Raw genomic sequence first — 14,143 nt, forward strand, 5'->3', positions numbered from 1 at the left:
CTGCAGGAGGCCACAAATCCACCTCTGTAGTGAACGGTGTGTACCTGATCAACCCAGTGTGCCTTTCCCCTGCCTCTGAAAGCCTCCGAAACAGAGCTTGAGAAAAAAAAGCCTCGGAAGCTCTGTTTGGGGGCTTCTTTTCTGAAGCTTCGTTTCTGATGCTTTTTTCAGCCTCTGAAACCTCCGTTTGAGAAGCTGGGCGGGGCTACATTCAGAGTATAAGATGCACCCAGATTTTCACCCTCTTTTTTGGGGGAAAAAGGTGTGTCTTATACTGTGAAAAATACAGCACTCACGAAACCATCAGAGACACATCGATCCATCTTAGTTTTTAAAACGGTAAAATTTATTAATGCCAGCATTACGTTTAATACATTTCTGGTATTAAAGACACAGGTTCCAATTGCCCATAGAAGCAGCTCGGCCTGATGACTCTCAATCTAATAGTGGGTTGAACTGCAAACTTACATACTTGTCCTTTGACTTTGTCCAAACTTAAGTCTTCTGGGGTGAGGAAACTGTCATGAAGCCAATCTGCTGCAGAGAGAACCCACCGGTACAATGAACTAAAGAGAATTTAAGATTGTAACCAAGATGTTATGACGATGTTATTACAAACATTTCAAAATTAGGAAACAAAACAGCAAGAGGAGAAAAGGATGGGTGAACAGTGACTATGCGGCTGAAAAGAACTGGCACTTCTGAACATGCAGCTACAGCAGAAACCTTTGGCAGGGAGCCATTCACTTATGGCAGAGGTCTTCAAACTTAGCAGCTTTAAGACTTGTAGACTTCAACTCCCAGAATTCTGGGAGTTGAAGTCCATAAGTCTTAAAGCTGCCAAGTTTGAAGACCTCTGCACTATGGCCTGGGCATTCTTTGGAGGAATAGAGACTCTCCTATCGTGGACACGATTCGCTTCCTTTGGAACATGATGCAAAACTACAGACCTGGTTACTGGGTGTCAAATCCTTATTCCTGGCTCAAGCTGGCTGGTGGTAGAGTTCGTACAAGCCATCGGCCAGCTTCTCTGTCTCCTCGTAGGCTTCACAGCTCTCTCTCCAACTTTGGGGCACCTGCTCTTCCCCATAAAATGCCCCTGCAATGGCTCCTGCCATGGTTGCAATCGTATCCGTGTCCCCGCCCAGTAAGATGCAGTACATAATGGTCCGTTGCAGAGAGTTGTACCTATCGGGAACATCTGGGTGAGATTCCATGCAACGCAGGAACGAGTAGATTGCAGTGGGGACAGAATTCAGGGCTTCGATGCCGTTGCCTGCATTGAATCAAAAGGTTCCATTACTTTTAGAGAACAGAGCCATGGTGGCGCAGTGGTTAGAATGCAGTACTGCAGGCTACTTCTGCTGACTGCCAGCTGCCTGCAATTTGGCAGTTCGAATCTCACCAGGTTCAAGGTTGACTCAGCCTTCTATCCTTCGTTTGGTAAAATGAGGAGCCAGATTGTTAGGGGCAAAATTCTGACTCTATAAATCACTTAGAGAAGGCTGTAAAGCGTTGTGAAGCGGTATATAAGTCTAAATGCTACCGTGTTTCCCCAAAAATATGACCCTGTCTTATATTTTTTTGAACCCTGAAATAAGCGCTTGGCCTTATTGCTATGTGCTCAAAAGCCCGATTGGGCTTATTATCAGGGGATGTCTTATTTTGGGGGAAACGGGGTATTGCTATCTAGTTTTCTGCCACAAGTGAATGCAAAGTGAACCAGAAGACATATAAAAAGAAATATTATATATGCACCAACGTCCAGTGAGTCTTGTTTACCTATCCAGGGATGACCTGGAAATAAGTCGTCCAAGACTACTGAAAGAATGGAAGTACAGGTAGTCCAAGGGTGAAATCCAGCAGATTCTGGAGAACCGGTGGCGGAAATTTTGAGTAGTTCGGAGAACCGGCAAATACCAACCCTGGCTGGTCCCAGAGTGGGGTGGGAGTAGAGATTTTGCAATATCCTTCCCCCAGGAGTGGGGAGGGAATGGGGATTTTCCAGTATCCTTCCCCTGCCACGCCCACCAAGCCACACCCACAGAACCAGTAGTAAAAAAAATTGGGTTTCACCACTGAGGTAGTCCTCAACTTCCGACCACAACTGAGCCCAACATTTCTGTTGCTAAGTGAAACATTTGTTAAAATGAGTTTTGCCCCATTTTATGATCTTTCTTGCCCGAGTTAAGTGAATCACTGCAGTTAAGTTAGTAACACAGTTGGTAAGTGAATATGGCTTCCCAATATGACTTTGCTTGTCAGAAGAGTTGCAAAAGGGGATCACATGACCCCGGGACATTGCAACTGTCATAAATAGGAACCAGTTGCCAAGCATCTGAATTTTGATCATGTGTCCATGGGAATGCCGCAATGGTCGTTAAGTGTGAAAAACAATCATAAATTCCTTTTTTCAGTGCCATTGTTAATTTCAAACTGTCACTGAACAAACTATTGTAAATCGTTTCTGTTCTGTACAACAGAAACAGCAGCAGCAATTTTAATGCCAGGCAAGAGCTCAACAACTGTTTGTACTGGGTTAGAAAGTACCAGTCTCCACCTTCATAGGAATCATAAAGAAGAAGCCAAACCATAGGAATGGGGCCCATTAAAAAATATCTACAAGGTCACATCAACATAACCAATGTTTTGAAGTCCAAAAGTACATTTATGCCATTATTTCTCTTCCATTCAATCATGTCCAATTCTCAGAGACTGCCTGGACAAGTCCCTGCAGTTTTTCTTAACAAGAGTCGGCATAAGTGGTTTGTCATTGCCTCGTTCCTGGGGCTGAAAGAGGGGGACTGGCCCAAAGTCACCCAGCTGGCCAAAAATGGAACTAGAACTCACAGACTCCCAGTTTCTAGCCTGATACCTTAAACCACTAGACCAAACTGGATATCTATGCCAACGTTACACAGATATTATTACGGGTTCCAAACATCTAATAACTGGAGATAAACCTCCTCTAAATGCAGAACTTACACTGCCCAGAGTCACCTTACTGGGGAGACGGGTAGCATATAAATTTAATACATAAATGAGAAATTTATTTGAATCTTAAAACACTTTTTCCCTACAACTATTGCAACATCCTGTTACTGTGATCTTCAGGTGGCTAAATAAGCACACTATATCGTTAAGTAGCTTAAACTTAATTCTATCTCCTCTTTCTCACAGGCATATAAATGTTGCAACATTCATGGTATAATGAGCAGGAATTAAGGTTTTGTTCATTAGTCCACCATGCTGCTGACTGAAGGTATCACATATTTAAATTATTTTCTATTGAAGATGCTACCGTCTTTCTTCTTGCAAAACTGTGAAGGGCGAGTTATTTCTTATAATAATTTCATAATTCCCTGCTATTTAGGAATGTACTTACCTAATTCTAGTAGCACGTCTGACCTGGACACAGAACCCTGTTTCAAAAACTCTCTGATCTTCTTTAAACGCTTTGAAAAGGGATGGTCCTCGTAGCCCAGCCTGAAGAAAAGAGGACACAGGTGAAATATTTCTGGGTGCTGCCCCCTCATGCTATAAGGTTGATACGACTGTTCTTACATTCGTGCATCAGCCACAGACTTGTCATCAGCCTCCACGTCTTCCATTTGGCCTATCAGCTGATCCAAAAACTTGTCCCGATTTGACTCCCCGCAGAGAGCATAATGGACTGCCAAGGCTTGCAAAATGGCTCCGTTGTAACCCAAGGAGTTTGCGTGGGTCAGCTCAGCACTCAGTTTAGCAAACTGGAGAGAGAAAGAGAGAGAGAGAGAGAGAGAGAAAACAAGTTTTAGAAAAACTAGGAAAACTTAAAAATGAGTCCTCAACTTACAACCATTCGTTTAGTGACTATGTGAAGTTTCAACAGCGCTGGAAAAAAATGACTTCTGACCGGTCCTTGCACTTATGATTGTCACAGCTTGTCACAATCTTTTGTGACACAAAGATTGTCACAAATGGTCACATGATCACCATTTATGGCCTTCCAGTTAGGAGTTGAAGTCCTCCAGTCTTAAAGTTGCCAACGTTGGAGACCCCCGTTTTAGATCGTGACAAACAAGGCTGATATCCATACAACTACACATAGTCCTCGACTTACAACAGTTTGTTTATTGACAAGTTACAACGGCACTGAAAACAGTGACTTATGACCATTTTTTACCCTTACTACCTTTGTAGCATCCCCATGATCATGTGATCAAAATTCAGATTATTGGCAACTGATTCATGATCGTTGCTTTGTCCTGAGGTCATGTCCCTTTAGATGGTTGGTATCATATCTTGTGGCAACTTTCCAAATTTCTTTTTCAGCTTCATTGGTTCTAACATAATTTTTATGATTTTTCCACATATATCAAATATATCAAGCTAACTACTCAAGGCAGTAAAGTCTTAATCAAAGCTTAGTGAATAGGCCTCATTAAGGAGATTTGTTTATACTTGTTTGCCTGACCTTGTAGGGAAAATGAACTACAAATCAATAAACAGATTTTCATTTGAAAACTTCTGTCTTAGTCATCCTAATGTGAAAGGCTGTGATCTCTGATGAAAACCAATTCAACCAAAAACAAAGGATGAAACCCATTCATGGGAGGCATAGAGAGGAATTGATAAAAATAGCTGTGTTTTTTATCTGAACAAAAGAGCTCTGAACAGACTACAGATACTTAAGGAGAAGATCTGAAGAGTTTCTACATGATTGGCATGTACATCTGTTACACATGTTTAACTTGCTGGTTCTCAGATGGACACCTAAAAACAAGATGTCAGATATGCAGAATGTGTGTTTAAGGAAAAGTGCACTGTGCATTTAAACTAGAATAAGTCCAAAATATGACTTAATTTGTTGAACATCTTGGATGAACACCTTCTCCATAAACGTGTCTAAATCTCCTTCGTAACTCAACGCACTATTGATTTTCACAGCATTCCTTAACGGCTAATTTTATGGCTCTTCTGGAAAAGAAAATCCATATTCTGTTCTAATACTGCTCCCTAATGTTTACATCTGATGCCATTGCTAGACTTCTTGCCGTTAGAAATCAACTGTTTCAATGTTATTCCTTCTCTGAGAGTATTTGCTAGGAAAAGGATCGTTGACATACCCTTCACAAGACTGCATTCCTTGAGAATTTCCACCTCAAGCAAGCCTAATGGTAGCTACAAAGCAGGGGTGAAATCCTACCGGTTCGGGCGAAACACTAGGGATTATGGGCATCAGTTTATCGAACCGGTAGTAATTACCCCTCCTTGGCCCCACCCACACCCGGCCAGTCGCCGCTCACCTCTTCCGGACACTCGATATTCCACAGAATTCAATGTTAAATGCAGCAGAGAGAATGCTAACTTTTCTCCCTCCGTTCAGAACGGAGCTGGTGCAGGCTGTCCCTTTAAGGTAGTCCCCAGGAGGGAGGTGTATGGGGATGGGGGGGTGGGGAGCAGCTGGAATGGAGCCGTTTTCGTGAAAGGCAGGAAAATGGGGAAGGGGATTTTCCCGCCTGTCATCCATTCCTCAATCTCAGCACAGACTGAGGGAAGGATGGTAGGCAGGAATATTCCCCTCCCCATTTTCCTGCCATTCGCGACAAGGAGTGGCTGGGAGGCGAGGGGCCGATGAGGAGCCCCTCGATGTGAGTGATGTCAAGTTGGCCACGCCTACTCAGTCACATGACCTCCCAACAAGCCACGCCCACATAACCGGTAGGGGAAATTTTTTAATTTCACCCCGCTACAAAGGCATTCAATTTCCCAGAAATATTGGCAGACCATCCATGATGGTAGTAGTAGACCAATAAAGGAGAATATTTGTAGCTCAGGGTTAAATGAACAGTCCTTGGTACTCTGAGCTTCATTGTTTTCTTACTGATAATGTTATCAAGTTCGGGTAACGAAACATCTGCAAGACAACAAGCAAGCTCAGGCAGAAAGAGAAAGAGAAAATGACAAACAAAAAAGAATAAAATTCCCGGACAGCCCCTTATATGTGGTTCCAAACTACAGGTAGTCCTCAACTTACAACATTCATTTAGTGACCATTCAAAGTTACAACGGCCTTGAAAAAAGTGCCTTGAGACCATTTTTCACACTTATGACTGTTGCAGCATCCCCACAGTCATAGGATCAAAATTCGGATGCTTGGCAACTGACTCATATTTATGACGGTCGCAGTGTCCCGGGGTCATGTGATCCCCTTTTGTGACTTCTGACAAGCAAAGTCAATGGAGAAGGCAGAGGCACTCAACAGCCCTGCAACTAATTTAACAAATGTGACGATTCATTTAACAGCAAGAAAGGTCGTAAAACGGGGCAAACCTCACTTAACTCATTTACCAACACAAATGTTGGGCTCAATTGAGATTGTAAGTCGAGGACTACCTGTGGCTAATTTGGGGATATAAATTGAGAGACAACACCACCACCAAGGCATAGCTTAGCTTGCTACATCAAACAGGGATTGCTGTGTGTAAATGCTTTCAAGTGCTGTTCAAATAGTTGGCGTGGCATCTAAAACAATTAACTCACCTTCTTTACATCTTGAACGTCGGAGTAAGCTAATGAAATGCCTGCTACTCTCATGGCGCCACCATTCCCATAGGAACCTTTCCCATTAAACTGCTGCCTTGCTGGCTCAAACACATCTCTGCATTTAGGACTAAGCAGTTTCTTGAATACAGTCACCACACCGCCTCCATAGGATCGGTCAGGATCCTTGTCATATTCTTCAGCAAACCTGATGGGAGAAGACTGGTTACAAAATAATCCATTTGCATTCCATCTGCTTGGAAAGATGCTAACAACAGTAGAAGAGGGCTTTATTAAAGATCAAGCCCTAAGGGTGTTATTTGGAGGATTTGTTTAATCCACGTAGGGGGATATTAACTGATTTTAATGGTTTTTAAATTTTGTAAATTTTATGTGTTTTAATATGGCTGTACACCACCCTGAGTCCTTCGGGAGAAGGGCGGTATAGAAGTCTAATAAAAGTAAAGTCAAGTCAAGTCCACAGCTCTGTAATTAATTCTAGGATTTCGATGATTTAGCCCAATCGCCTGGATTTGCATAACACACAAGACAGGGCAGCATAAAAAATTAATAAGATTAAAAAGCAGTTCATGTAATGACCAGGCTAAGCCCGAGGGAGGGGTCAAATGCATCATCAGTCATGAGTCGCTTCGCGCCCACAAGAGATCTTGAATTCCTTGGGCTCTTATCTACCGCCAATTTGCTTTGACCTTTAGTAGCTCAGATTCTTGTAGAGAGCACAAGCTTGCAATAAATCTTTATACTCATTTGAATTGCCTAGAACAGGGATGTCAAACCCAAGGCCTCGGGGCCAGATCTGGCCCACAGGTTGCTTTGATCTGCCCCTGGGGCTGCCCTGGAATCAGCGAAGGACCAGCCCGCAGTGCCTTCGGAGCTCTGTTTTCCCTGGCAGAGGGTTGCAGGAGGTCGTCGCAGCCAAAAACGGAGCTCAAGAGCCCTTTTTTGCTGGTATTGCACTTGGGCGCCCCAACAAGAGTGATGCTGAGCTGGCCAGGCCCACCCTGGCCTCCCTAGGTCAAACACAACCCTGATGCGGCCCTCAATGAAATCAAGTTTGACACCCCTGGCCTAGAATGATCTTCTGATTTCCCTGGCACTTGGCAGTTCATGTTTAAGTGTGTTGTGCAAGGATAAATCCACATCAGCCTACTCCTGATGAGTGTTTTACAGCTGTTCCGACATTACTTTCCACCTGGATTCATAAAATACAGGCAGAGCAATAAATGGGACTTGTGCTGAAGAGAATTCAAGATATCAAAGAGTATCTGGGATATTCTGAGTTTTCTGCCAATACAAAGGAGGTCTGGAAATGCGATATTGCTTATTCCTTGAGATTAGAGAGACCGGTTTCATTTTCTCCACCATACCAAGCAAACCTCTTTAAGGCAAATCTCATTTATATTCAAAGTTGAATAAGGCCAGATTGCACAAACTTAAATTTCCATGCCATCAAATTCATACTTCTACCTAATCCAATAGTATTTCCACTGTCTGAAAACAGCCACATGTCTTACCTCTTTGCCATATCCACTTCATCAAAATCTCGCTTGGCCAACAGTGACCTAACTAGCGAGTGGGCCATGGCTGTGTCATCGCTGTAATAGAGGATTTCTAGGGAGCAAACAATAAAGCAATATATATTATTCACGGAGAATATATATTCAAACTCACATATTTTGTTTCTATTTTCAAAGAATGCTGCAAATGGTCATAAATGCAACCCAGTTGCCTACCGCCTGAAATGTAGTCATTGTGTGAAGGGATATCATTGGAACTTCCAATCCCAGGAAGGCCTGCCATAAGTTTGAATGGTTGCAAAGCAATTGGGGATAAGGACTACTGTGTTTTTCCGAAAACACAATTCACCCCAATAATAAGACCAACCCTAATTTTCAGGGGGTGGACTTAATATTACCCTTATCCCAAAAATAAGCCCGGGGGGGATGGGTGTGGCCAGCACGAGTGGCAGTACGGGCGTGCAAGGGGGCAACTGTCTGGCTGCAGCTGCAGCCTGCTGGCCCCTTGGGGCAGCTCAAATATCGCTTTTGCCCTTCTCTTTGTGGGCGCAGCGCTTCTGCTTGTTGGGCTGCTTCCTTGAAGTCGGCAGCTCTGCGGCCAGCTGCTTTGCTTTTTCCCTCTTTTTGGGAAGCTCATGGGAGGTTTTTTGATGAACGGGGAGGGGGATTTTGCTGCCTGTCATCCATTCCTCAATCCATTCTGCTGTTCTGCCCCAGCTCTGGCTTTCCAAGGATTGCGACACACACCAACGGTCCTTATCAAATTTATAATGTACCAAGAATAGACAAAGTCCAGCAAAGGTTGGCAACCCGCCCAGAAAACAAGATACGATAAGACACTCACTCTCCAAATGCTCTGTAATAATTACACATTGTTTCCAGCAAGAAATTACTAACTGTGTACAACTTAAATAGGCTAAGGGAGTGGCCAATTATCCTCAAACCTTACTCTCGAGGAGACCTCCTCCTCCTGAGTAGCCACTCCTGCCTTTTGGCAGCCCTGTGTTGAGGAGAGGCTCCTCCACTTCACTCTCTCCACTTGAAGGAGCCTCTGGAGGTTCTGAAGGCACAGGCTGAGTCTCTGCCTCTGGCACCACATCCTCTTCAGCCTCCTCGCTGTCTGACGCAAGCGCTGGCTGCGCAGGCTGCTGGCATGACCCCACACCAGCCTCCTCGTTGTCGGGATCAGCCATGATCCGCGCAGGCCGCTGGCGGGCCACAACATCTGCACAAACTGAGGGAAGGATGACAGGCAGCAAAATCTGCTTCACCATTTTCCTCTCAGTCACCAAAAAGCCTCCATTCCGAACACTGAAGGTTCGGAATGGAGGCAACAGTGCGTCCACGGCGCATAAAGCTCAATGGGTCTGGCCTGCTGCACCTCAAAAAAAGTAAGACTGCCTCGGAAATAAGCCCAAGTGCTTATTTTCAAGTCTAAAAGAAAATAAGACTCGGTCTTATTTTCTGAGAAACACGGTACCTATACAGAGGCATGAATAAATATGAAACTCCATCGCTAAGTCTCTGTAGGGCTGGAGACTAAAAAAAAAATCTTCCTGAATTTAATATGAAGATTCAAAGGGAACCTTACAAGCTTTGGATCAAACATATAATGTTTACCCAAAACGGGGACTCTTGAAAAGCAGTCCATAAACTCAGTGTTTACTCCTTACCTCACCTTAAAAGTAAACAGGAATGTTGCCTTAATTTTTCTTTTCAGCTCAACAACTAAAAGTGAATCACAGAAAGAAAAGCTGGACAAAGTGAAAGAGGACAAATTATTTCTAGCATTGTGGCCACAAAGTGACTAATCCATCTCTTCTTAGGCTACAATTTTGTCATGTTAAACACTGGAAGGTTAATAAAATATAATCAATTTTAATTTTAGCAATAGCATTTAAGACTTATATATCACTTCACAGTGGTTGCAAGTCAAAGACTACCTGAATTCAAGTAGTTGAAACTGCATTGTACAGATGAGAAATTCTAGAATCTTCTCTCTTAGGGTCTCCTTTTTTTAAAAAAATAGCAACAGCACTTACACTTATATACCGCTTCACAGTGCTTTACAGCCCTCTCTAAGTGGTTTACAGAGTCAGTTTATTGCCCCCAACAATCTGGGTCCTCATTTTACCGACCTCGGAAGGATGGAAGGCCCAAGTCAACCTTGAGCCTATGAGAATCGAACTGCTGGCAACCGGCAGTCAGCAGAATTAGCCTACAGTACTGCATTTTAACCATTTGTGCCACCAAACTCCTAATTATGTTACGTTTTAATTGTATTTTAAAAGTACAGAATTTTAATATTTGAATTATCATAGCATAAAATTGTTTTAATTATATGTTTTGAAAATTCAATAATTTAAATAAAATCCAATAATACTTTCAGAAGTTTGGCTGATGTTTAAGAAACATTTTTTATTAAATGCAATCTGGCAATACTGCATTAATATTAATTAATTAATTAAGGAGCCTTGGTGGTACAGCGGACTAAAGTGCTGTTAAGTAGCACTTAGCTGCCAGCTGCCTGCAATTACTGCGAGTTCAAATCTCACCAGGCTCAAGGTTGACTCAGCCTTCCATCCTTCCAAGGTAGGTAAAATGAGGACCCGGATTGTGGGGGCAATAAACTGACTTTGTATAAAAAAGAACACCGCTTAGGGGGGGGGGTCCTCTACTAAGCAGGTATATACAAAAGTATGAAGGCTATTGCTTAATGTATTGTAAGCCGTCCTGAGTCTCCGGAGAAGGGCGGCATATAAATCGAACCAATAAATAAATAATAAATAAATTGCAACCTAATTTTCAAACAGAACATGATTATTATGGTAAATAATGTAATGGTAGTGTCACTAATAATGGTGGCATAATTTCTCCTTGCCAATAAAGGGGTAGTTGTCTCATTGATAAGTCTACTAATTTGTTTAATGAATATAAGTTTGGCAAACTGACATGAATATTCTAACTGTAGTCACAATAACTTAACATGCAAATATTGCATTACTGATTTAAGCAAGCTTTCATGAACCACTTATTTGGCAAGACAGAAACCACAGCAATAAATTGTTCCTCTTTGCAAATCCAGGCAGTGATTCCTGCCCTCTTAGTGATGCAATGTTGCCACACATTTAACCACACGACTTTTATCCTTCTTAGTTAGCTGTAATTGCAAGAACAGCGGAGAAGCCAGGAGAAGCAGCATGAACTTTTTATCTGGAAGGGTCCCATCCCCCTCCCACCTTGCCCTTCCCACCCTATGAAGGGAACAAGAATTTAAAAATGCAGAGTTTTGGGCCTAACCACAATAATAAAGAAATAGCAATAGCACTTAGATTTAGATACCACTTCACAGTGCTTTAGAGCCCTCTCTAAGCGGTTTACAGAGTCATTGTCAACTCTGAAGCGAACCTGACTGGGGTCATTTTGTAGGCTTCAGGGTGGCCAGTCAACATATTGCTCCTCCCCCCCCCCCCACGGCAACAATCTGGATCCTCATTTTACCCACCTCGGAAGGATGGAAGGCTGAGTCAACCTTGAGCTTGGTGCGATTTGAACTGCCAAACTGATGGCAGGCAGCAACCAGAAGATATATTATATTATATTAATTATTATATTATATTATCTTTTATAATATTATAATTATATTAATACTATATATTATATTATATATTAATTTTATATATGTGTGTGTATGTATATGTATATATTTATAATATAAGTATTATAATAGTTATTTATTAAAATATTAAAAACAAAATAAGGAAATGAAATAATAAAATGAAAAACACAATGGAAATTGTGGCAGCCAGATTATTATATTATATTGTATTATATTACAATATTAAATCTTCTCCTCTTTTAAATTTAAATTTTAAACATAAATTTTAATCTGTTTAATTATGAGGTATTTTAAAATTCAGCCTAAATTATTTAATTCGTTTTAATTTATTTTAAATTTTGTATTTCTGTGTTTTATCTTCTGGCTGTTCACCGCCCTGAGTCCTTCGGGAGAAGGGCGGTATAGAAATTTAATAAAATAAATAAATAAATAAATATTATATTAATTATATTATATATTATGTTATATTGATATATATATATATGTGTGTATGTATATGCATATACGTGCGTGTGTATATGTATATACATATATGTGTGTGTATATGTATATATTTATAATATAAGAATTATAATAAAGTTATTTATTAAAATATTAAAAACAAAAGGAAATGAAATAATAAAATGAAAAACACAATGGAAATTGTGGCAGCCAGCAGATTATATTATATTAATTATATTATATTAATTATATTATATTGTTTTATATGTATGTGTGTATATATATTTATAATATAAGTATTATAATAAAGTTATTTATTAAAATATTAACAACGAAATGGAAAAGGAAATGAAATGACCGAATGAAAAACACGAGGGAAAAGGAAAAGGGAAAATAAAGAAATGACAAAGCCAATAAAACAAAATCTGTGGGGGGGGGAGGGGGAGGGGGAGGGGCCGCAGGGGGGAACCCAAGCACAGCCTCCTAACTGCGGGCGGCTCCCCTCAAGGGATCCAGGCCAGGCCCCGAAGGCAGCGACCCACTGGATCCCCCCAGGCCTCCCCGCCCTGCTCACTCGGGACACGGCTGCCCTCAGACTTGCCGCCGCTCTCCTCGCCGGGCTCCGCAGCCGGGCCTTGCCGAGGCGGCGATGGCAGCGGCCGCAGGGCAAGCACGAAGCGGAGCAGCTCGGGCGCGCTGACCGACTCCCGCGCCTCGAAGTCGCCGCCCAGGCAGTCGCCCAGAAGAGCCCCGAGAAGGCAGCCCCGGCAGCGGCTCCGCGTCAGCTGAAGCACCTTCGCCGCCATCTTGCGCGAAGGAGGGGCGGGGCTTCTTCCCGGCCCCGCCTCCCTTTTTTTCCCCTCCTCTTCCGCCCCCAGGTGAGCCGCGCTGTCCCACGAAGCCCCGCCCCTCTCACTGAAGCCCCGCCCCTTCTCCGAACTCTCGTTCGCCGGCCAGCCTCCAGGCCAGATGTGCCTCCCCGGTAGCCAGATGGGAATCGGGGAAAGTTAGAAGATACAGTCCACTTTTTGGTCCTCCGTTAACAGAAATTCTTATTATAATTCTTATTACTACTATTACAAATTATTACAGGTGGTCCTCGATTTACAACCGTTCATTTACAACAGAGGTCCCCAAACTTGGCAGCTTTCAGACTGGTGGACTTCAACTCCCAGAGTTGAAGTCCACCAGTCTGAAAGCTGCCAAGTTTGGGGACCTCTGATTTACAACCATTCATTTAGTGACAGTTCGAAGTTATGCCGTCCCTGAAAAAAAAAGCGACCTAGGACCACTTTTCACACTTAACGGCCATGGCAGCATCCTCAAAGTCACGGGACCAAAGTTGGGATGCTTGGCAGTTGGTTCAGATCGGTGAGGGTTGCGGTGTCCCCAGATCGCTTGTGGATCGCACCTTTTGTGACCTTCAGAGCAGCAAAGTCAATGGGGGAGCCAGATTCACTTAACAGCCTGGTTACTAACAACGGCAATGATTCGCTTAACAACGGTGGCAAGAAAAGTCGTGAAACAGGACAAAACTCAACTTGGCAAGATAAATTTTAGTTTCAGTTTTGGTTGTTAAGTTGAGGACTACCAGTATTTTCCAGCGTTTACGTGATCTTTCTAGAGGTGGGCAACTATGGCCCTTTTATGACTTGTGGACTTTTCAATTCCCAGAATTCCTGAGCTAACATGGCTGGCTCAGGAATTCTGGGAGTTGAAGTCCACAAGTCATAAAAGGGCCATAGTTGCCCAACCCTGTTCTAGACTGTTGCGCAACAAGATCCAATCTGATTTAGTCTTCTGTTTGTGTAACTCTCGTCAGTCAAGCTCCCATATATTCTTACTTCGTGAATTGTTTCCTTCCTCCTTACTTTCCCTTGGCAGATTCATAGGAATGAATTTATTTCCTGATTCCAACCAACCACTTCAACCCAGGTCCCTGGGATGATTGGCGCTTTCTTGCAAAACCCATCATGAAATCTGGAAGACTGAAGTACTTCAGGATCCTGCTTAAGTAGAC

General features: G+C 42.6%; 1 protein-coding gene across 4 annotated transcripts; it reads right to left on the reverse strand.

Annotated features, from left to right (window-relative positions):
- Positions 1-324: 324 nt before the first annotated feature.
- ADPRS (ADP-ribosylserine hydrolase) lies at positions 325-12,938 on the reverse strand. 4 transcript variants are annotated; one of them, XM_070949882.1, is made up of 7 exons: positions 12,698-12,938; positions 8,061-8,157; positions 6,526-6,733; positions 3,565-3,749; positions 3,386-3,486; positions 951-1,276; positions 325-537 (listed from the first exon to the last, which is right to left on the reverse strand). In XM_070949882.1, exons 1-6 carry the CDS (start codon positions 12,927-12,929, stop codon positions 984-986), a joined length of 1,116 nt encoding a protein of 371 aa, XP_070805983.1. In that variant the 5' UTR covers positions 12,930-12,938; the 3' UTR covers positions 325-537; positions 951-983. The 4 variants fall into 4 exon arrangements, with proteins under 4 accessions (XP_070805983.1, XP_070805982.1, XP_070805984.1 ...); XM_070949881.1 differs by having other exon boundaries at positions 325-566; XM_070949883.1 differs by having other exon boundaries at positions 325-1,276; positions 12,725-12,938.
- Positions 12,939-14,143: the final 1,205 nt, after the last annotated feature.

The sequence above is a fragment of the Pituophis catenifer genome, unplaced genomic scaffold (genome assembly GCF_029215685.1).
Source record: "Pituophis catenifer annectens isolate HBS135680 unplaced genomic scaffold, rPitCat1.0.hap2 SCAF_9, whole genome shotgun sequence".
NCBI lineage: Eukaryota > Metazoa > Chordata > Lepidosauria > Squamata > Colubridae > Pituophis > Pituophis catenifer.

What these genes read in the sequence shown, in the direction of transcription:
- ADPRS (XM_070949882.1), bottom strand. Translation starts at nt 12,929, where the DNA reads ATGGCGGCGAAGGTGCTTCAGCTGACGCGGAGCCGCTGCCGGGGCTGC. An exon ending in GAAGTGGATATGGCAAAGAG is followed by an intron (nt 6,734 to 8,060) that starts GTAAGACATGTG and finishes TTCTCCCATCAG; the next exon opens with GTTTGCTGAAGAATATGACA. An exon ending in ACGTTCAAGATGTAAAGAAG is followed by an intron (nt 3,750 to 6,525) that starts GTGAGTTAATTG and finishes TTCTCTCTCCAG; the next exon opens with TTTGCTAAACTGAGTGCTGA.